Genomic DNA, 23,599 nt, shown 5'->3' with positions numbered 1-23,599 from the left:
CAATGGTCCTCGGAACTCCATGCAGACATACGATCCTGGTCATGTATATCTTTGCCAACTTAGCACTAGTATAAGTGGTCTTTACTGGGATGAAATGAGCTACCTTCGTCAAATGATCGACTACAACCCATATCGAGTCATAGCCTGAACAAGTCCTGGGCAATCCCGTGATAAAATCCATGCCTAGCTTATCCCACTTCCATTCGGGTATCGGCAATGGTTGTAGCAATCCTGCTGGCTTCTGATGCTCTGCCTTCACTCTTTGACATACATCACAAACTGCTACATACTCCGCAATATCCTTCTTCATTCTGGTCCACCAGAAATTGTCCTTCAAATCCAGATACATCTTGGTATTTCCTGGGTGAATCGAATATGGTGAATCATGGGCCTCTTGCAAAATCAACTTCCTAATCTCCGGATCATTGGGCACATAAACGCGGTCCTCAAACCATAAGGTATCGTGCTCATCCTCACGAAATCCCTTGGCTTTTCCTTTACTCAACCTTTCCTTTATCTCAGCAATCTCCTTGTCTGTCTTTTGAGCTTCTCTGATCTTATCCATCAAAGTAGACTGAATCTCCAATGCTGCTACATAGCCTCTCGGAACTATTTCCAAACATAGTTCGCGAAGATCCTCTGCTAACTCCTTGGGTAACTCTCCAGTCATGAGTGTGTTGACATGGCTCTTGCGGCTCAACGCATCAGCTACTACGTTAGCCTTCCCTGGGTGATAATGCAATCTCATATCATAATCCTTAGTGAGCTCCAAACATCTCCTTTGCCTGAGATTCAACTCCTTCTGCGTGAAAATGTACTTCAAACTCTTGTGATCCGTGTACACCTCACAATGGTTTCCGATGAGAAAATGTCTCCATGTCTTCAACGCATGCACTACGGCTGCTAGCTCCAAATCATGTGTAGCATAATTCAACTCATGGGGTTTAAGTTGTCGTGAGGCATATGAAACAACTCTTCCCTCCTGCATTAGCACTGCTCCAAGTCCTCGACGAGAAGTGTCGCAATATACTTCATAACCTTGCGTTGATCTGGCAGAATCAATACTGGCGATGTAACCAAACGTTTCTTCAACTCCTGGAAACTAGCCTCACATTCCTCGGTCCAATTGAATTTGGTGTCTTTCTTCAACAAATCCGTCATAGGCTTTGCAATCTTCGAGAAGTTCTCAATGAATCTCCGGTAGTATCCTGCGAGTCCAAGAAAACTCCGGATTTCTCCAACTGTCGTGGGTGCTGCCCAATTTGTCACAGTGTTAACCTTGGTGGGATCAACTGCTATTCCTTCTCCGGAAATAACATGTCCAAGGAATCCAACTTCCTTTAACCAAAACTCACACTTGCTGAACTTGGCATATAACTGATGTTCTGTGAGCTTTCCAAGTACCAAACGCAAATGCTCCTTATGCTCTTCTTCATTCTTCGAATAGACCAGAATATCATCAATGAACACTACGACGAACTTATCCAAAAACTCCATAAACACTTTGTTCATCATGTTCATGAAATAGGCGGGTGCGTTAGTTAGGCCAAATGACATAACGGTGTACTCATATAGCCCATACCTTGTGGTAAAAGCTGTCTTGGGTATATCCTGCTCTCGAATCTTCAACTGGTGGTATCCTGATCGCAAATCAATCTTGGAAAATACTTTAGCTCCTTGTAGTCGGTCAAACAAATCATTGATCATCGGTAGTGGGTACTTGTTCTTGATGGTTACTTCATTCAAACCACGATAATCAACAACCATCCTTAACGATCCATCTTTCTTCTCCACTAGAAGTACTGGTGATCCCCAAGTTGACGAACTTGGGCGAATATATCCTTTATCCAGTAACTCCTTAATCTGCTTCTTAATTTCCTCCAAATCCTTAGCGGGCATCCTGTACGGTCTCTTAGATATTGGCCCTATGCCTGGCAAAAGCTCAATCAAAAACTCAATGTCTATCCGGTGGCATGCCTGGCAACTCCTTTGGAAATACGTCAGGGAAATCCTTCACCACTGGCACTTCCTCCTGTACAACTCCTGATAAGGAATTCACTTGAGTCCTATTCGGCACATGCCGGGATACATACTTAATCCTTCTTCCTTCTAGGGTAGTAAGCAGGATCGTCTTACTGGCGCAATCGATGTTTCCTCCATACATCGATAGCCAATCCATTCCCAAAATCACATCCAAACCTTGCAACTCCAAAACTATTAGGTCTGAGGGGAAAACATGCCTACCTATGGCCAATGGCATCTGAAAACATCCTTGGCTAGCCATATACTCTGCTCCTGGCGAGGTTACTAACATAGGTGTTCTAAGAACTTTGGTGGGCAACTTAAACTTATCCATAAATCCCCTTGATATGTATGAATGCGATGCACCAGTATCAAAAAGAACGATTGCAGTAAATGACTTAACCAAAAACTTACCTATTACTACATCGGGCTGTGCTTCAACCTCCTCCACATTCACGTGGTTCACATGTCCTTTGTTGAAAGGGTTGGGCTTCTTCCCAGAGCTTCCATTGACATTTCCATTCTTAGCTTCGGGACATTCATTTGCATAATGTCCAGTCTTCTGGCATTTGTAGCAAGTGACTTGGCTTAGATCCCTCTTGGCTGGGGTCGATGGGTTGGTACGGTTCTGTCCGTTTCTTCCTCCATTCCCATTACCATTCTTGGGTCCACTATGGTTGTGCGAACCTCCTCCTCCATGGGTATGCTGAAAAGGTCCTCCTGAATTTGGGGTAAAACGTGGCTTCTGATGAGCTCCAGAATTGTACTTCCCTTGTCCATACTTCCTCTTGCGGCTTTCAATCTGCTGCTACTTCCCTTCAATCATGAGAGCTCTATCTACCAACTCCTAGTAGTTGTTGAAGGTTGCTACCATCAACTTCATGCTTAGCTCATCATTCAATCCTTCCAGAAACTTCTCCTGCTTGGCTGCATCTGTAGCAACGTCATCTGGGTCATAACGTGCTAGTTTACTAAAGTCCTCCACATACTGGCCTACGGTGCATCCTCCTTGGCGTAAGTTGCGAAACTCACGCTTCTTCATGGCCATAGCTCCTGCTGAAACATGGGTAGTATGGAAAGCTTGTTGAAACTGGTCCCATGTGACAGTGTCAATAGGGTGTGTGGCTGTGTAATTCTCCCACCATGATGTTGCAGGTCCATCAAGCTGATGTGCGGCAAAACGCACTCTCTCCGCATCTATGCATCCTGTAGTGGTCAGCTCCCTTCCAACCTTGCGGAGCCAATCATCTGCCACAATCGGCTCGATGCTGTTGGAGAACACCGGCGGATCCAGCCTAAGAAAACGGGCTAAGTGGTCCACAGGTGGTGCTGGTGGTGGTGGGTTGTTGTTGTTGTTGTTCCCCTGGTTCTGAACTAGCACTTGCATCAGGGCATTCTGCTGCTGAATCAACTGAGTGATCTCCGGTGGGAAAACAAATCCGGCGTCGCATCTCGGAGGCATCTGATGGGTTTTTAGAAAAGATGAGAAAATAGAATAGAATGAGGTCTAGAGGGAAAACACTACCCATATGCACATGAGACAAACACAATCATATCACTCCAATCAATTCAAACAAGGCATACAATCGATCTAACTATCGTTACAAGTGCTTGGACTATACTATATACATGGTGGAATACTACTACTAATTTGGTGGTCTACTAGAAAAATTGCTCAGTCGAAGACTCCATGATATCTGCTCCGGCTTCATCCTCCCGATCATCCTCACTGGGGTCCAAGTCGGTGTTGTCGATGATGATGTAGTTCTCCGGGCAAGTAGAATCGTCATCTTCTCCTCCTGGTGCTGGGTCTCCCATGAATACTCCTAGCTTCTGTGTCAAGTCGTCGTTCTTCCTCACTAGTGCGACGATTTCCTCCATATAATCCTCGCGTGTAGCCTTGAGTTCTCCTTCCAGTTCCATGATCCTAGTCTTTGCCTTCTTCAGATCTATCATGTCTGCGTACATCTGGTTTTCCTGGCGACGAATGTGCTGGTTTAACTCCTGAATGAAAGCTGCAATAGATCTATCCTTCCTGGTGCTGATCATCTCCCATTGCTCATCTCGGCGCCCACAAATCTGGTAGATAGTATCCTTGAGATCATTGTGGTACACTTCTCCAATGCGTCCCATGGTAATGTGAGCTGCCATACTCTTTCATAGACTCCAGGTTGGTGCATCAAAGGAAAACTCTATGGGTTCAGTGACTGGCGTGAACGTCCTTCCTGGAACTTGAACTTGAAGCATCCAGCGCTCCTCTTCTGGTAGTGTGGCGTTGTAGGTCCCGGTGAAGCTTGGTATTCCGATGTTCAGGTACCTAGTAACTTCCTTCAAGTGTTGTCCAAAAGGTGTATCCTCATCCGGTTGCGCGAACTTGTTCCTTGCATCCGCCATCCTAAAAGAGTGGAAGAAAGGAGAGGAGTCAGAAATGAGAAGAGAGTAGTGATCTAGGGCTTCAGCTTAGTGGTCGTGTCCTACAGTCAGCGTGTTCTCTGATACCATGTTTGTAGCGACCAGACCTTAGACAGTCCAGTCTCTGTGCATCAGTGTCATCCCTGGATCGGTAATGCTGAGACGCACAGTACTTGAAGGATTTATAACAGAGTAGCAATCACACACTTATTACATCGAATAGTCTCAAGAAAGAACTTATTACAATAAATATGGCTTGAGGCCATCTAAATACGATAACAGCGGAAGGCTTGGAAGATAAAGTGAGTCCATCAACTCCAACGGCATCACTGAGTATAAGACCACGACCTAAGGCTCCTTACTCGTCGTCTGGAAAGTCTGCAACATGATACGTTGCAGCCCGAAAACGGGTCAGCACATGGAATATGCTGGCAATGTAACACATAGAGAGTAATGAACAGAATAATGCTATCACTACATGCATATTTGGCTGGTGGAAAGCTCTATGGTTACAGTTTTGCGAAAAGCCAATTTTTCCCTACTGCAAAGGAATATATTTTTATTTAACTACAAAGTTGGTTGAAAAATATTGAGAAGGTAAACCCCCTCTCAATCCCAATTAAAAGTAATCATTAACAACCCAACAGAATTAGTTAAGTATAAGATGACGAGATTCACATGATAATCCAAGAACTAGATACTCAAGATGTCCATAACCGGGGACACGGCTAACCATGATTAGATTGTACACTCTGCAGAGGTTTGTGCACTTTTCCCCACAAGACTCGATCTCCTCCGTTGGATTTCTCGCACTACATGGTGTTTGAGAAACGGATGACCGAGACACAGTCTTTCAGAAGCGTTAGCACCTTACGATGGGTAGATAGTTACACCTACTTTCCCCTACATCTGCTAGTCTACCACTGTAAGAGTTCACACGACTTAATCAACTATGCTAGAGCCCATAATAGCATGTGGCTGCACACGGAATTTTCTAGCATGAATAATCTCATGATCCCTTTGAGCCTGGGTGGCGGTCCATAAAAAAAACAGGCAATCACTGGAATACCCAAGTGCCTCAATCCACCCAGATGTGTGTTTAAGTTGCCACCTTAAGTAAACCATTAATTAACAATCTCACATCTGTCATGAATACACTCACCCAATCCACGTCTACTAGCATAGCATAGCAATAAGCAAACGTAGAAGTAACTCCCAAAGGTTGATAATAAAACAGGTAATAGGTACTGCCTCATCTACTTCCCGATACCCACAATTTAATTAGATCCTAATCATGCAATTGTTTGAGGATTGATCTAATGCAATAAAACTGGGTATGAAAAGAGGTATGATCAAAGTGTTACTTGCCTTGCTGATGATCCGTGAAACCTCGAGATTCGAAGTAGCACGCTGCGCACTCCGGGTACTCTACGCAAACAAACAAGCATACAATAAGCACTCATCTAATGCATAGGTAAAACTCAAATAAAAGATCTAACCAGAAAGTTCAACTTAAGAACTCCGGTTTGCAAAAGAATTAAATCAAACGAAGCAACGAAAGTCAAACGGCGAAAGAAACAATCTTCGTTTACTAATCTGGACCTAAGTCAAATTTTACAGTAGCAAAAACTTGTTTGAGTTGGTTAAACGGAAAGAGGGTTTCGAGACGAAACTCTAGGCGCTTGAATCGCCTGATTCCGATAAACGAGCGAAAAGTTATACTAGAACGAAAAACAGATCGGAAATCGCGATCAGAAGTAATCGCGGAAAATCCGAGAAAAAGAAAACGGACGAACAGGCTAACGAATGAACGTTCGCTGTCTGCGAAAAAAAACGAAAATCGTTCGTTAAAACGAACGAACGAACGAACGAGTGTTCGCTAAATAAACTAAACCGAAGAAAAAAACAGATCTAGTTTTTCTTTTTAAACGAACGAAAAACCGGACGGAAAACCGAACGGTTTTCTCGAGGAAAACCGCCGGCGGCGGGGCGGTGGTCAACCTTTGCGGGGTGACGGGCGGCTCCGGCGGGGCGGCGGGGCTCCGGCGTCGGGCGGCGGCTCGGGCTGACGGGCGTCGGGCGGCGGCGGCGGCGGATCGGGCTAGGGTTAGGGTTTTCGGCGGCGGGGGCGACTTGGGCTGACGGGGCCTCGGGGGGGGGGGGGGGGGGGCGGCGGCGACACGCGACGGCGGCAGCGGCGGATCGGGCTAGGGTTAGGGTTTTTCGGCTGCGGCGGGGGCGACTTGGGCTGACGGGGCCTCGGGGGCGCGCCTTATAAAGGCCTGGCCGGGCGGAGTCCTGGCCGAATACGGCCCAAGGTCGGTTCGCGTTTTTTTATAATTTCACGCAGAAAAACAAATAAAAGAAATACTAAACGGATTCCAAAAATCCCGAAATAAATTTTCCCCGACTTCTAAAATCAAGCCGGACAAGATGAACATTTATTTGGGGCCTAAATGCAATTTTGAAAAAACGCGTATTTTTCCTAATTCAAATAATAATCAAATCAAATCAAATATTTGTTTTTAATATTTTTCCTCCAATATTTCATTATTTGTGGAGAAGTCATTTTATCCCCTCTCATATATTTTGATATGAAATATTTTCGGAGAGAAAAATAATTAAAACAAATGATCCTATTTTCAAAATTTGAGAAAACCGAAAATATGAAAATAACGAAATCCCCAACTCTCTCCGTGGGTCCTCGAGTTGCGTAGAATTTCTAGGATCGCAAAACAAAATGCAATAAAATATGTTATGGATGATGATCTAATGTATAACATTCCAAATTGAAAATTTGGGATGTTACATTCTACCTCAAATATCAACCGTCCAACAGTGAAATAGAAACAACGCTACAAATGCAGGCTGACAACAAACGCACATTCATGACCATCACGAAAGACGGCGGCTTCATCCATGCTCCGGTCCCTGAGTCGAGTCAAAAGTACTGATGCTATGTAGTTCTGAAATATAGATTAGCTCATGTTGTAATTAAACTTTAAGTATGTCTCTTTGGTTTGGACAGTCGTTCAACTTATATGTAATCGATGCTATTTATTAGTAGGACCATAAATCGTGCTATTAATGTATTGTCTGTGAATTGCTACTAACGTTTTGTTTGTCTAGTGCATAGAGATGTCGTCGTATGTCGTGTACAAGGGTAAGGTTCCCGGAGTCTACGACGACTGGGAGGAGTGTCGGAGACAGGTTCACCGTTTCAACGGTAACAGTTACAAATGGTACACTACTAGGGCGGAGGCGGAAGCTAGATACGCGCGCTATCTAGCGGGAGAGAGGAGGGAGCGTTGGAGGAACCAGATGAAGACCAGTTTCATCGCGATGATGCTCATCGTGATGACCGCAGCTCTCTTCTATGTGATGGTAGTTTAGATGATCGATATCGACTTGTAATGTGAAGACAAACTCGCTACTCGCGGTCTCGAGACTTGTAATGTTCTAACTTTGTTCGATATTTTGAATTCGGAGACTAATATGATGAATTGTATTCGGAGACTAATCTTCTATTGTATTCGATAAATCTGCTGTTTATATGTTGTGCTGTCTATATTCTGTGCAGTAATGTATTTTGTAACCTGTGCAAATATCAGGAAAAAATTTCCTAATATTCATACTAGTGGTGCACCATACTGCACTTTAGTGGCGCACTGCAATAAACACACTGGTGGCGCATTATATAAAAGTGCGCCATTAGTAACCGAGAGCAGAAGGTAAATATGGCCCCCTGGGAGGCGTAGTAATGGCGCACCAGGGGACATACTAATGACGCACTGCCTGGTGCGTCACTATTGTCTGGTATACTAATGGCGCACCAAGTACTTGTTACTAGTGGCGTGATGATAGTGGTGCACCTATAGTGCGCCATTAATGGCCAAAACAAGTGCGCCACTAATTAGACTTTTCCTAGTAGTGAGGTTTGCTAATGTGAATATTTCTATCGCTACACAATGATGATACTCACATATACCTGTCACAAGGAGTTAACACCTAAAGATAAAAAAATTGTCTTCTAGCTCTGTCTCGGTGATATGCAAACATACATGTGATAAGACTTTTTTTAGGGGCTTGATGCTGGTGTAAAGATTGGCATTTCTGTTTGATCGTGCTTCCTGGTCAAGGTCGCAGCGGGAGAAGGTCGGGCACACACACACACTTTCTTGTTTTTGCTGAGAATGTACATGCGCTTTTTACATGAAAATAAGCTCAATGAACATCTATCTCTACAAAACGATGACACTCACATATACCTGTCACAAGGAGTTAACACCTAAAGATAAAAAAATTGTCTTCTGGCTCCGTCTCGGTGATATGCAAACATACAGGTGATAGACTTTTTTTAGGGGCTTGATGCTGGTGTAAAGATTGGCATTTCTGTTTGACGTGCTTCCTGGTCAAGGTCGCAGCGGGAGAAGGTCGCGCGCACACACACACTTTCTTGTTTGCGGCAGATGGATAACTTGTTACCCTGTTGCTTGCACAAGTAGCAGGCTTCCTAGGTTTGAATCACTCCAAAAAATCAATGGGTAAATTGCAGCCGCTGCTCGGTTCTGCTCATTGTGCGGGAGGGCGAAGTGGTTAATACACCGACATAGGGACGGATTACATCGCAAATTCGACAACCAACAATGACAGGGCCACATCTCTGAAGAAAAACACATCCACGATGTGATCTTTACTCCCTTATAGCCACTGGAGAAAGTAGATGGAGAGCGTCATCACCATCACAGACGCAGGATTCATCCCCAGCACCGGCGGCTCTGTCCAGGCTGCAGAGGCGACGACGCGGGGTTCATCTCCGTCTCACACAACCAGGCGTCTACCGGCGGGCGGCATGCCCTATCAAGCCAGCCCCGGTGCTCCGTCAAGGCTGCTATTAGTGCAGTAGCAGGTAGCCGCGCATGCCTGCTCGCTTGCTTCATGCCCCTGTATCGCTTCTCGGCGCAGTATACTTGCCGCCTACTCGTTGTCGCTGTTTGCACCCTGAACACACACACACCAGCCACCAATTAACATATATGCATACACACAAGCAGCCACGCACCTCATCCTCTACAGGCCCAGACCAACATCTTCTACACACCCTGAATTGACGACGTAGCACGATAGCAGTACAGAAAACAATTCTATAGTCAAATTTCATCTAACACTATGTTTGCCTCGAAATCAGACTATTATGGTAGGGGGAGTGGGATCCGGGGGCCCGAGAGTAGGGGAGGTATACCGGGCGGCAAGTAGGAGGAGTGCGCTGTCGAGGGAGCTGGGCACCGTCTTCAGCGGGGCTGTGGGACGGACGCCGATGAGCAGCCCGTTCGTCCTCCCCGCATGGCCGACGAGCAGCTGCGCGAGATGCGGCGGATTCTCCCGATCTCTTCCAGATTCGGCGACGGCGGAGCGAGGACGGGCACCGAGGAGAGGATGGACGGGGGCGCGGCGGTGGAGGGATGGGTCGAGGCGGCTAGCAGAGGGACGGTGCGCGCGGCGGCGAGCAGAGGGACGGGGGCGCGACAGGGGAGAGATGGGGCGCGGCGGTGGAGGTAACCCTCGTGTTCTCGTACAGGCTGTGGTGGCAGGGGGTTTTTTGCAAAAGAAAACGAAACGTTATCCACACTTTAAGTAGGACTGCGGGTCAATTTATCAGAAACGGGGGTACTTTTCTGCAAAAACGCCCGATGACGGACGACCAAAAGCAATCGCTGGTTTATTATTAGGGAAATATTTTAATAGTTTTTCTTTGGTTATTTCCTGTATTTTTTTTTGTTTGTTTTATCTTTTCCCCTTTGTTCTTCTTTTTTTTATTTTTCATATGCTAATTAATGAATGTTTTTAAAAAATATGATTTTTTAAAGACTTTTTACTTTTAAAAAATCATTTTTAATTCATGAACATATTTTAATTAGTGAATAATTTTAAATTTCACGAACATATAGTAAGTTTGTGAACATTTTAAATTTTCATTTTTTTCAAACTCATGTATGTTATTTGAAATCCATGAATATTTTTAAATTCACAGTCATTTTATAAAAATCCAACATTTTTTTAAAGTACATAAACTTTTGATGCAATGAACTTTAAGTAAAAAGTACTATAGCGGGGTTTTTTCCTGAGCTAGCAGTGGAGCGACTAAAAAAAAACTAAGAGAACGAGTGAAATAGGGAGCTGAGCCAAGTCGAGAGCTTCATGTGCCGGCCCATGTGAGCCTTATAATACTAATTCCACGATTTCAACGTGGGATGAGAGCTCTCAAGGGGCTCATACAACCACCATCAGCTCACACTGAGGTCGAAACATGGAAGGACTCCACAAGCATGCACCTAACAACTTCACTCTTCTCTCAGAACAATATAGTCTTCGGTAGCAGGCCAACACGATATATAGATGAAAGAACATAACATAATTTAAACCCAAGACGACATAGAAAAAGAGTTAATCTCACGGGGAAGAACAGCGCGGCGAAGTGCACGTTAGCCTCTAGTAATAAGCAACACCGCGTGCTAAATATGTGTGCGTGTGTGTGCGTGAAGTCCAAGATTGCAGGCCTATTCAAAATCAATGGGCTCCCCAAACGGCAAGGAATGGCAAAAAAACAGCAGCATGGCAGGCGGTATCAGGGCACACACGGAGAAGATTCAATCAATAGCTGCGGCCCCAAAACGACCAAGTCTTGGCGGGCTTTCCAGAAGCAAAGCACACAGTTCCTGAAATTTTCAGCGCAAAAATACCACACACACATGATCAGAGCCTCGTCTTCTCAAAAAAAAAACATGATCAGAGCCTCGAGCATCAGCAAAACAAAAAACCTAAAACGTAGCTCACATGCACTGAAATATTAGGAAATCCGATACCATACCTTCTACAAGATCTGGCTGATCGAATGGAGCACACAATGTTTTGGCAGAGCCGAGATCGCCTTCGGTCCGAGCTCTCACGTCCTTCTCAACCTCCTGCACCAAAGGCAAGAAACTGAATGATAAACATGCTGAGCAGAAAGCCTATTTACAACGATGCAGAATATAATAGATGTGGAGAAGGCCTTCAGCTACCTCTTCATCGCACCATGGAGCCAGGATCAGCTTCTTGTCATTCACAGCTGCTGTGAATTCGTCCCAAGTGTAGACGACTTCAATGCAAGCATCTCTCTTCTGCTTGGCTGTTTCAAACAAGCTATCTTGAATCCTATCCAGTAACACTTGTACATGCTCAACCAAATCGGTCGAAGGAATATCAACCTTTGCACCATTATCTCGGCGGACAACGCGCACCTGAAAAGACAGAAGGTTGTGCTTAAATTACCCGCAGAATAAATGGTCATGAAGGTGACTAGTTAAACGCGACAAGATGAGAAGTAAATCCTTGTTAACTCTGTAAAAAAAACTGAATGCTGACAATTCCGGGTACCTGCTTGTTTGCCAGATCTTTCACATCTATCTCGATTCTTAGGGGAACACCTTTCATTTCCCAGTGGGAATGTTTCCATTCAGGAGTGTAGTTCTCGCGAGCATCCAAGTCTGCACGAATCCCAGCTTGGCTGAGAGTGTATACAATCGTCTCGCATACTTCTTTAATAGCCGTCATGTCCGCATCCTCTAATGGATCAGGAATAACCATGACCTGGATAGGTGCCACCCTTGGTGGTAGCACTAAGCCCTTGTCATCGCCATGGGTCATCACCATCACCCCAATCTGCAAGAAGACCAAAAGTGCTGCATATTAGATATCTGAACATAATTTAGGTGGAATATTCAAATGGGATATTTCAGACGCAAAACAATGTACTCCCTCCGTTCCTAAATATATGACGTTTTGGCAGTTCAATCTATACCGCTAAAACGTCTTATATTTATGAACAGAGATAGTACAATGCAATACATTTTCCTATAACATATAGAACACCCCACATTATTGCCAAAATTACCACATGGTTATTGACAGCCCGCTGAATTAGCATCAAAATTCTCAACTTGATGGGAAAATAAAACAGAACACTAACCGCTGCTCCTACACAGAACTGTCTAGTTAATTACAATATCAAAAACAGTTTTGTCGTGAAAAATACACCCAGATGTATACCAGCATTCCCGACCTTACCATTTCCTATTTATTGATATGTGAATGCTTTGGCAGTGCTAGCAGGATACTTTTGAAAGAAAGTAGCTATTCGTGCGCGCTGGCTATGGTTGCAGGCCACTGATCCCGATCGCCCATGGAATCACCTGCAGCTCCCCAGAGACAAGGAGACCAGACAGTTCTTTTGCGCTTCCACGACCTGGACCCTGGGTGATGGCCGGACTTGCCAGTTCTGGTCCGATCATTGGCTCCACGGTCAGACCGTTGCCGAGATCGCGCCGACACTGCTACTTCACATTCCGCGCAGGCGTAGACATCGGTGCGCGACGGGATCATGGACCGGGCCTGGATCCGCGACATCCATGGCTCCCTGGGACCGGCCGCCACGATTGAGTACTTTGGTCTATGGCGGCGTATTCAGCAGTTCCAACTCTCCGACGTGCCCGGCAAGATCTCTTGGAAATGGACTCAAAGCGGGAAATATACAGCTACCTCTGCCTACAGTCTACAGAGCCCTATTCCTCGGCTCCACCACCGCGCCTAATTGGCGGCCCATTTGGAAGTGTTGGGCGCCGACGAACGCCAAGTTCTTTCTCTGGTTAGTCTCCCTGGACCGCTGCTGGCTGCAGAACGAAGAGCGCGCCACGGGTTACCTCACGACACCCATTGCAAGTTGTGTGACCAGGAGTTCGAGACCATTGATCACCTGCTTGTTCAATGCATCTTCTCGAAGATCACCTGGCATGAGATTTTATCCTGGTGTCGCCTCCCGGTGCTTCTGCCTGGCGCCGACACGTCCTTCTTCCCGTGGTGGTCTGCCTTGCTGGCCGCTTCTCCGGCAAGCCTGCGGAAAGGCCTCAACTCCCTTATAGCCCTCACCACTTGGAGCATCTGGAAGCATCGAAACGCCGCTCTCTTCGACGGCCTCCGACCATCTACTGACGCCCTTGTCCACACCATCAAGGAGGAAGCCCGGCTTTGGTCTAAAGCCGGTGCTCGAGGCTTTAGCACTAATTATCCCTGTAATCTAGAATGTTTGTACCGAGGCTGAGCAACCTTATACATGCTCACACCACGCTCCTGGGGACGCCGATGCGTGCACGCCCCCTCGAGCGGCACCCTGTATGTTCTTTCCACCTATCAATGAAATGATACGCAACAATGCGTATTCATGAAAAATAAATGCCATGTACCTATTTTGCCACCTGTTGTTCTTACAAAGTGAATTTATAAGCTAGTCAAATAATTTACATCAACCAGCAAGATGTATAATCAGGTAAGTACATACATACAATATATGAAAACCGTCATTGTCATTTCCAACACTTCAGCATTCAGAAGAAAGTAAAACAGAGAAAAGAAAAAGAAACCCATATCAAGTAGAGGGTAAGAATTACCGAGCGGGTGGTGTACGCCCAAGAATTCTGCCACACCAAGGACCTTTTGTTCTTCTCTTTCTTTTTTTGAGCGGGATCATTCTCATCCTCGAAAAAGATTTCAAACATCTTTGCAAAGTTTTGACCAAGACAATTTGAAGTTGCGGCTTGTATACCGCGGCCAGTGTTTGGAATGAAGGCCTGAAAATAAAGAAACAGCTTGCTTTCTTACTAGGACAGCTTTAAGAAAGCTAGACGTAGCAAAGTTCTTATATCAGTACCTCAACACTGGTTGTATAAAGTCCACCGGCGAATTTTTCCACCTCACTTTTCCTCCCTTTGGACACTGGAACTGCTAAAAATTCTTCATATATCCTTCGGTAGAGTTCCAATATATGGAGAACCTGATAAAATTGTGAAAATTGAAATTCCACATGTAGGTCGGCATAGAATCATTTTATCAAACACACCTTATAATGAACACAGCAATATTTCATTCATTTTGGTCTGCCTTTGATACGCGAGGACTTGAGCAACTAGTTATTGGGAAAAATTACTTATATAAAAATAAGATTATTTGTGTTTGAGATATGAAAGAGTGACGTTATATGAGTTTCAACTTTCCAGTGATGTAATTTACGAAACAGTGATATTTTTTTATCCATAGAATAGACGTTTCGTATCGTATAGCTTCATTCGCTAAACTAGGTCAGCTTCTGCTTCAGACTAGCCATTTGTTCCCTTCATAATTCATATTGGGTTAAAACCAACCCAGTGAACCAGTGTTAGTTCATAACAAACCAATATTTAAATACTCCCTCCGTTCCTGAATGTAAGTCTTTTTAGAGATTCCACTATGGACTACATACGGAGCAAAATGAGTGAATCTACACTCTAAAATATGTCTATATATATCCGTATGTAGTTTGTAGTGAAATCTCTAAAAAGACTTATATTTAGGAACGGAGGTAGTAGTTCATAAGTAAGTAGTTAATACCTCTTCATCTGACTCCTCTTTAGTTGCAAAAACTGTATGCCCTTCTTGCCAAAGAAATTCACGGCTCCTGAGTAGAACAGTTGCAGAATGTTTAATTCAGGCAGTTGACGAGAGAATTTTATGTGGGTAAAAAAAAGGCCGAATGGATGCAGCCATAATCATGCGCCTTTGCAGAAACACAAGGTGCATGGAATTTGCTTCATTTCAAAATATTGAAGATTTTTTAAAAATTGTCATAGTTCTTGAGTGAGTGAGCATCAGATTGCTACTGTAGCAGAACAGTATGGTTGGTGGTTGTAGATACCATATAAGGTTGGAATTATGGAGTAACCGAGCTGAAATAATTCCGTGAAAGTCCAAGTTGCACGAGTCTTATTTACCAATCTTCCTTTGGTCCTTCCGTTCAAAATGTTCGGGCACAAATCAGAATGTTGGCATTCGAGCACAGAGTTGGCAACAAAGTATTTGCTAGAGAGCTATTCTATGATTCAAAGAAACAGATGTCCTTGGCTCTAGTACTCAGGCACCATGGCACTATTATTTCAGCAGCCACTTTGCTACTGTATTTATTTCATTCGCACCGAAATGAATATTTTGCATTCACTATTACTAGTAATAACTAACAAGACAATAATGGCAATCTTGAAGATAAGCAGAATGGGAGAAGTGCACAAACGTAATAGGCCACCAGGCACCAAACAATGAGCTACCTTATTAAAGGAATTGGATTGCTACATTCCCATCGAACAACGCTGCACCACTGGTTGCATCTCAAAGGTAAGTTCCGATGGCTTCTTATCCATTTAGCGAAATATGGATACATGACCGTCTCACTCGTGGGACGGATGGCAATAGGAGCTTCCAGCTCAGAATTTCCTGTTTTAGTAACCCATGCCACCTGGAAAACAAATTAATAGTTTACTTAGTACTTGCCTTTTTTACATAACTGACCAAAGGGCAATAAGAGAATGGATAAAGCATCAAACAGAAGCTTAATAATAATATGGCACGGCTTATTAGGATCATCACACACACATTTAATTAAAGGAATAACATATTTCATGAAGCACTGATGGACTAAAATCCGCTTGGAAATTGTTTTAGAAAATGACAGCTGCCAACAATCACAGGCTTGCAGCTACTGATTTACACAATCTTATTGGTCTGACTGAGCTCTGGTGGAAGTTGCTTGAGAGGCAGCGACACGTGTCGCAAACAAGCCTCATAGCCAGCAGCAAACCAGTTTGGAGTTTTGACAGGTTGACAGGACACATTCTTCATTAATTATCAAGTTCGTTGAATTTAAATTGTCTTTACAACAGCAACCTTTCCTAAGTACAACAGCTTCATAAGGATTAAGGTGCTCAGGGAGTTTCTTCATGAGACTTGTGCACCAAATTTCACAAATGATTATGAGTGCTTCAGGTGCAGTTACCTCACATTTAACCAAAAGAAGAAAGAAAGAAAGAAAAAGGAAACAGTGGCATCCTTCAAATGATTCATAAAGCTCTGGTTTTCTGGTACCCCTTAGGAATTCTATTAGAACCAAACACTTCTTGTGGGCAGTGTCCAAACCACAAGAAGAAGAAAAAAAGAAAAAGAATAACGATTTAACTTTCCAGCATCATGTATGCATCATTTCATACAGATTCTTTTTCTTTCAGTTGTTAATCATACAAATGAAGTCACTTCAATGTTGGATATGCGAGTAGCACTCTAAGTCACTTCAAACGAAGTCACTGGCAAAATACAGAACTGAATGTAAGGGACGAGAGAAAAATGCACACCTCTGGAGCAAAGCCCTCAAAGTGGTCCTTCTTCTTCTGCACAACATTCTCAGTAATGAACAAAGGGAAATAATAAGATTTCAGCTTCAGCTTTTTTATTTCTGCATCAAAGAATTCCTGCACAAAAATTACATATCGGTTATTAAAAGGAACGGGGCTATAATAATAATGTCAATGTCACTTGATAGATAAAAATAACATGAAACAAACAATGAGGATTCCGGTGCAGCCAACGATATAAATACACATAATTCAGAGTTAGAAGGTACTGATAAGAGAGGCTGATGCAACAAAAGTTGAATACAATACAGCCATAGACTGACGAAGAGAAGTGAAACTTATATTCATAATGCTGAAATAAATATGGTATCACATATCTAAGTGCGTAAGGGGGATTGTAGCTCAACATATCAAATGTCGATAAGTTAACTGGACAAATTAAGTTCAAATTAGTCACCATACTAACGATTAAAAAGAAAGAAGACAAGGCATATGCTTGACAAATCAAGCTTCAGATGGCACTAAAAATAAGTCTCTACATATAGAGATGCCTTTCTTTCATCACCACAGAAGATGACATTTACAAAACTTGCAACAAAGCGTATTTGTATTTAATTGCAAAGAAGGGAAAATACTAACAGTCCATCAGAAACATCTCAATTAACTGAATTTCATAGCATAAAACTCACTTTCAGCAATTCCCAGATCTCCATCGCCCACGGCCTCAAAATATAACAGCCAGAGATGTCATTATACTCAATAATTTCACTGTTAACAACAACCTGCGCAAAGAAAGAACAAAGCTTCAGATAAGACCCCCCTAGCAAGAACGGGATATTATCTGAATTTTGGTATCTGGAATCATCCAACTAGTGCACAGCAAATCAAGTTTTCCTTTTCTCTTTCGAGAAAACGAACTAAATGATAAAAGGAGCATTAAACCAAGAATAATTCAGAGAGCACGACTGCACCAATATCAAGGCGACAGGTGAACCAATGTACTATGTCGCATTCAAGAGCAAAAACTGTAACACAACACACACACAAAAAGAAGAAGCAAGTGAAGCAATCTCAGCAGTATTGTTGACGAAGTCATAAATTTTAAGCTATCCACCATAACAGATATTAACGGAACCATCATATCAAATCTTGTCCGGGGCTTCTTTCAGAGCCTTAATCATGGCCCCTATATTACACTTCACTTTCACTTCTAAGCCCAAATCGACTTAGCAAGCCTCACCAAGACGGCAAGGGCCAACGAAGGTAAGAAAACACACCTCGGAGTACCATTCTCCGAAGTTATCATCCTTCTTGAACGCCATCCCCAGTTTACTAGTGGATATGGATGGATCCTGAGACGCTGCTGCTGCACGGGATGAAATACAAATGTCAACTAAGTTGACTCAGAAGACAGAAGAATTCACAAAGAACCGGGAAAACATGTGTAGTGTATGTAGTGACGGCGATTCGATTATGAAAATTTGCAAAGTACTTCACCATCATGTTCGTTTGGACTTTGTGCAGACTCAAAATATCCGTCCTAATAGTATTTGCAGAAACTATCTTGAAGGCTTCTTGACAAAAAGAAGAGGATAATACTCGGGAAGAAAGATGACCAGTGCAAGTTTTTTCCTAGAACTTCTTTGACAAAATACTGTTAGCTTATGATGACCAGCTTTTCATCCCCCACCCCTATGCTTACTTCTGTAGTTACTAAGTACTGATGAGTGATGATGTAAGCGCCTCTCAACACCAGCTGTATTATATATGTTCGAGTCCAATTACTCTACATGCTCTCCACAACTATGATTGCGAAGAAAACCTAATACGCCAAATTATTTCGGTTGAGTTCTTGCGCACAAATAAAAACCTCAACGAAAAGGAGCAGAAAGACTAAGGAATAGCACCGGTCCAACAACCAAAATAGCAGAAAATATGGTGATTTGACGGCATGCAGCCAAGTAATTCGTACCTCAATCTTGGGCGCTCGGATACGCAGCGGCTGGGGAGGTGAGACAGGGCGTTGCTGCGGATTCGGGTGGAAGGGGGCGGAGGATGCTGCAGGGCAGAGCGCAAGCCGGCCAGCATATATCGCCCCGCTTCCGTGTCCGCTACTGAACCGAAATAGGAATAAGAAATCGGAACGGTTGGTGGTGGAAAGAAAGAAAGAAAGAAAGAAGACTAAATAATTCCTGTCAGGAGACCAGGAGAGTCAAGACTCAAGAGACAATAGGCGACGCCGCCACCTCATCGGTGGACGGTGACGTCTCCATGCAGAGGAGTGGAGATCGATGCGATGCGAGAGACCGGCGAGGGAGCGAGGGGATTTCGACGGGCCCCACTCCCTCCCATGCCGTCGAGGGGGAACGTGGCTTCATCGATAGCTCGGGAGGTCGGTCGATGCGATCAGTCACCATGCATGGCTGTGGTCTGGTCGGTAACATACGCTGCCTGTGCCGACGAGTGAACCTGGGTCGCCTCCCGATCGCCACAGCGCCAATCACGGAAACCGCATTACCCTACTTGTCGGGCCTCTTTCTTCTTCTTCTTCGCAAGATAGATAGATGGTGTTGGCAGATCTGGCATTACAGGGAGTAGTAAATGGACGAGACTTACCTGCTCCCCGCGGTTGTGCCCATGCGTGCTCCCGCGTACGTGGCTTGATTTGACTGGAACAAAATAAGACCCGGCCCCATCCCTTTAAAATCAGGGGGGGATGATTAGATTAGAAAGGAAAAAAGAAAAAAGACAGCCGTACGATGAAGTGGGAGCACGGATGGGAGCATGAGGAGGGAGCAGGCAAGCCGGATCTGTAGTAAATATATCGGTCATCGCTCTACTGGTGCTGATCCTAGTGTTACGTTACAGCAGAGCGCAGTGCAAGGACAATTGCTCGGTCTGCTCCGAGCGAGTAAATTGCATAAAACAACCACACTTTGAGGGCCAGGGTTGCGGAAAACACTAGGATACAGATTCTCTGCAGAAAACATCACGTCTTGCGTAATTGTTTTGCAAAAACCACTGATCGGCGAATCGGGCCGTGTTAAGTGAGTTTATGATAGGTGGGGCCCGTTTTTCGCCTACGTGGCACTCCAGGCCGTCCCGACAGCCGGCAGACGGCGTTAGACGGCGCCGTTTGCTCCTAGCAGTCAAAAGCGTGAACCGTTACTCCTTATCCACTCTGCTCGCTCGCTCATCTCTCGCTCTCGCTCTGTTCTTGGTCGCCGCATCCGTCACCGCCGCGTCGCGCCGCCGCCGCAGCGCCATGGTGTCATGGAGTGATGGGTCGGATAGCAGCGAGCACACCTTGGAGTACATGAGCTCAGCTTCCGACGACGGCACCATTAAGGTCAGTTCTCAGAGTTAGGGTTAGGGTTAGGGTTTGATATTTGGGGATTTCTCGAATGAGCTTGTTCTCAAGTTGTGGATCAAATCTCTGGCATTCCTTTGCACTCTAGGTTCCTGCTAGCATTGAAGACTCAGATTTCGAGGGCCCCGAGACTGAATTGCATGTTTTGTGCCATGGACACGGGAAGGCATCAGAGAGGCGTGTTGCTTTCGAAGGAATTCACACTGGCAGGAGGTTTCTTTGTTGCGCAGAGAAGGTATGGTTCCAACTTAACTAATTGGAACGTGTGGATTAACTTAACAGATCTGTCATTTGTTTACCATGGATATGTATTGTGGCAGCAGGCATCGTATTATATTGTGAAGTTTGGACAGTGGATGCATTCATTGTTTACTCTGACAGCATTGTTTAGTCTGGATCTCGCAACATTGTTTAGTTAGGTCATTTTGTTAACTCTGCCATGTTAGCACATTTTAAGACAGAAGATGCATGGGTTAGCACACCATCATTGTTTACTTAGTAATTGTTTACTTTAGAGCAAGTTATTGTTTACTTTAGGATGTTTACTTTAGGACATGTTTAAATATTCTATCTTGAGCTTGCATGATCTGAATTTTAGGACACTTTATAAAGTAATCTAGCCCATCATTGTAAGCAAGTCACTGTTCTGTAATTCTTTATGTTAATACTGTTTTTTTCAGGAAGGTAAAAACTGTGGACTAGTAGAATGGATTGATCCATCTTGGCCCAATACCCTTGAGAATGCATTATCCAAGTTATGGTTTATGTATGAACAGAGTAAGAGAGACAGGACTGAGGACAATCTGATGAATTACTTTGATGTTCATAACCTGACACAAGAGAAGAAGAAGTTGCAAGCCAGCTATGAGAAGCTAGTTGAAGATGTGAATGGACTTTTGGATGCTCAGGAAAGGAGGGCAGAGGTAGAAAGGAAAGATCTTGAAAGTAGCAAGATTCAGGAGAAGTATGACATGGTTAAGAACCTAGCAGCTGCTCAAGCAAATGTCATTAGGAACATGAAGCTCAAGCTAGCTGAAGAGAGGAAGAACTTACAGATCCACATTGATGAGCTCCAGAAGACAGTTGAAGAGAGCAATGTGAAGCTGGAGGGGATCAAGGCCATCATAAATGGATAAGCAGGTGGTTGTGGAAGAGAATAATGGGGAATATCATTTGGCATTTGCTGACCTTTTGCAGAGTGTGGTTTGGCATTTGCTGTAATGATAGTAGTTTAAATTCTATTAACTATGAGTACTCCTGAACTATGGATATGTAATGTACTAATCTAGTACTATGATTATGTATGGATTTGAACTAGTGCCGAATGTGGTGGTATTTAGAGCTGGTGAATGTGATCTTAAGTAAGATGTTTGCAATTGATGATTGTGATCTTAAGTATGTTTCTGTGCAACTGATGATTGTGAGCTTAAGTAGGGTCAATTAGTGGTTTTTAGCTTTTTGTCGAGGCCGAGGCATCAAGTAGGGTAAATTAGGGGGTTTTGGCTTTTTGTCAACGCCAAGGCATCAAGTAGGGAAAGTGAGGGGGTTTTGGCTTTTTGTCGACGCTGAGGCATCAAGTAGGGCAAGTGAGGGGTTTTTGGCTTTTTGTCGACGCCGAGGAATCTAGTAGGGTCAATTAGGGGGTTTTGGCTTTTTGTCGACGCCAAGGCATCAAGTAGGGCAAGTGAGGGTTTTTTGGCTTTTTGTCAACGCCAAGACATCAAGTAGGGCAAGTGAGGGGTTTTTTGGCTTTTTGTCGACGCCAAGGAATCTAATAGGGTCAATAAGGGGTTTTTTGGCTTTTTGTCGACGTCGAGGCATCAAGTAGGGCAAGTGAGGGTTTTTTGGCTTTTTGTCGACGCCGAGGAATCTAGTAGGGTCAACTAGGTTTTTTGGCTTTTTGTCGACGCCGAGGCATCAAGTAGGGCAAGTGAGGGTTTTTTGGCTTTTTGTCGATGTCGAGGCATCTAGTAGGGTCAATTAGGGCAAGCGCAAGGTTTTTGGCTTCTTGGTTTTTGGCACAACATTATCATCACAAGAGTAGCACCATCATCGCAAGAGTAGCACGGTACAACTAGAATGCCATAGTTTGACACAGGGATCATAACTGGAGTAGCGCTACATTAATTGATCATCACATGACTGCTAGAATGCCATAGTTTGATAGAAGGATCATAACTGGAGTAGCACTACATTAATTGATCATCACTTGATCACTACAGTACCACCACAACATAGTTTGACACAAGACAACCAAAATGCTATAGTTTGATACAGCATCAAGACAACATAGTCACCATTCTGCACCAGAGGCAGTCAAGTATCCCTTCATTCTGTAGCTGGGCTTCCTGACTCTCTGGGAACCATCAGTTGGTCTTGGAGGCAAGAAAGCTAACCTTGGTCCCTTTGCAGCAGCTGATGAAGATCTAGTTGCTGGTGCCTTATTCTTGGGAGCAGCTGATGAAGATTTAGTGCCTAGTGCCTTACCCTTGGGAGCAGTTGGTGCACTAGCAGCAGCTGATCTAGTTGGCCTCTTGCTGGTGTGCTAGTAGTAGCAGCACCTGATGCAGCAGCAGATGTTGCCCTCCTTGCAGCAGATGTTTCCCTCCTTGCTGGAGCTGGTCTACTGGCAGCAGTTGTTGCCCTCCTTGATGATCCACCAGCAAAGGCTGCAGTCCTTGCAGGTGCTGCTGTAGTTCTACTATCAGGTGGGTAAGAGCTGGTGCTTGGCTGCAATGAAAAACAAGTGAATTAATATTAGTAAGGAACAAAGTACCAAGAAATTTATAGTCCTACTATTAGCATAGTGGTTACCTGATGTTTGTTATTTCTCATAGCCAGTGCAGGCTTCAAAGCATCTTGGCAATTGGTGTACCTATGGCCCACCTTATTACAGTTGGAGCAGGTAATTGAGGCCATCCTTGAAGTGTCTTTGGGAGCTGGCTTCTCAAATTGGCCCTTTCTCCTCTTAGTCTGTGCACTGCCCTTGTGTTCTTTGAAAACAGGAGGCTCAATGTCCAAACTATCTGTCCTTGGCCACATGTCAGGGCCAGGTACAAGATATATTATAGGACTGTAAGCTGCTAGGTACATAGATTTTTTGAAGAAATCATGAACAAAGTCCTCTGGCCGAAGCTTAGCCTTGTGTATATCAGAAACATCATGATTGCAAGGAATTGCTATCATATCCCACTTCTTACACCCACAAGTCCTATGTGCTAGGTTAACAACATATGTTTTCTCCCCACTAGTAACTTGGTAAAGGTTGGGGCCAGCCATCAATGATTGGTAGTTTCTAGATCACTTCTTTGCTTCCTCCAATTTCTCTGCATATGTTGGACAAATCTCCCATCTGACAGTCTAAGTCTTGATTCTATTTGCATTAAACTTGACCATTAACTTTTTTCTAATTCCATCAACCATGGTCCTTATTGGCTTAGCCCTCACATCTAGAACCCACTTGTTGAAAACCACACTTAAGTTGTTAACTACTAAATCTGTTTTGCAATTTGTGTCCTTGGCATGTCTGGCCCAAGTGTGCTTTGGGATT

The 23,599-nt window shown here is 44.1% G+C and overlaps 2 protein-coding genes and 1 long non-coding RNA gene across 4 annotated transcripts; 1 reads left to right on the top strand and 2 right to left on the bottom strand.

The window, feature by feature from the left end:
* Nucleotides 1-8,944: 8,944 nt before the first annotated feature.
* LOC141027993 (uncharacterized) lies at nucleotides 8,945-10,006 on the bottom strand. Its single transcript, XR_012190080.1, has 2 exons — nucleotides 9,677-10,006; nucleotides 8,945-9,435 (listed from the first exon to the last, which is right to left on the bottom strand). It is a non-coding gene; the product is annotated as an uncharacterized lncRNA (long non-coding RNA).
* Nucleotides 10,007-10,761: 755 nt separating this feature from the next.
* On the bottom strand, nucleotides 10,762-18,834 carry LOC109731723 (proline--tRNA ligase, cytoplasmic). 2 transcript variants are annotated; one of them, XM_045232017.2, is made up of 12 exons: nucleotides 18,652-18,834; nucleotides 17,957-18,045; nucleotides 17,369-17,461; nucleotides 16,680-16,796; nucleotides 15,603-15,790; nucleotides 14,893-14,959; nucleotides 14,177-14,299; nucleotides 13,917-14,096; nucleotides 11,851-12,135; nucleotides 11,496-11,714; nucleotides 11,303-11,396; nucleotides 10,762-11,150 (listed from the first exon to the last, which is right to left on the bottom strand). In XM_045232017.2, exons 2-12 carry the CDS (start codon nucleotides 17,999-18,001, stop codon nucleotides 11,086-11,088), a joined length of 1,476 nt encoding a protein of 491 aa, XP_045087952.1. In that variant the 5' UTR covers nucleotides 18,002-18,045; nucleotides 18,652-18,834; the 3' UTR covers nucleotides 10,762-11,085. The 2 variants fall into 2 exon arrangements, with proteins under 2 accessions (XP_045087952.1, XP_020146493.1); XM_020290904.4 differs by having other exon boundaries at nucleotides 17,957-18,042; nucleotides 18,652-18,762.
* Nucleotides 18,835-19,944: 1,110 nt separating this feature from the next.
* Nucleotides 19,945-21,185, top strand: LOC109731656 (uncharacterized). Its single transcript, XM_073503882.1, has 4 exons — nucleotides 19,945-20,028; nucleotides 20,138-20,262; nucleotides 20,730-20,733; nucleotides 20,826-21,185. The coding sequence occupies exons 1-4, from the start codon at nucleotides 19,945-19,947 to the stop codon at nucleotides 21,183-21,185; spliced, it is 573 nt and encodes a 190-aa protein (XP_073359983.1).
* The last annotated feature ends 2,414 nt before the right edge of the window (nucleotides 21,186-23,599 follow it).

This window comes from Aegilops tauschii, chromosome 7 (genome assembly GCF_002575655.3).
Source record: "Aegilops tauschii subsp. strangulata cultivar AL8/78 chromosome 7, Aet v6.0, whole genome shotgun sequence".
Taxonomy (NCBI): domain Eukaryota; kingdom Viridiplantae; phylum Streptophyta; class Magnoliopsida; order Poales; family Poaceae; genus Aegilops; species Aegilops tauschii.
Note: the sequence above shows the minus strand (reverse complement) of the source record. Positions and strands in the feature narration are given on the sequence as shown.

Bases quoted from the DNA above. Each gene is read 5' to 3' on its own strand.
- LOC109731723 (XM_045232017.2), bottom strand. From the start codon at position 18,001: ATGGCGTTCAAGAAGGATGATAACTTCGGAGAATGGTACTCCGAG. The intron at 17,462-17,956 runs GTGTGTTTTCTT...TTCTTTGCGCAG, and splicing joins TCGGAGAATGGTACTCCGAG to GTTGTTGTTAACAGTGAAAT. The intron at 12,136-13,916 runs GTAATTCTTACC...GTCTTCTTGCAG, and splicing joins GGGCGTACACCACCCGCTCG to ATTGGGGTGATGGTGATGAC.
- LOC109731656 (XM_073503882.1), top strand. From the start codon at position 19,945: ATGGTGTCATGGAGTGATGGGTCGGATAGCAGCGAGCACACCTTGGAG. The intron at 20,029-20,137 runs GTCAGTTCTCAG...TTTGCACTCTAG, and splicing joins CCGACGACGGCACCATTAAG to GTTCCTGCTAGCATTGAAGA.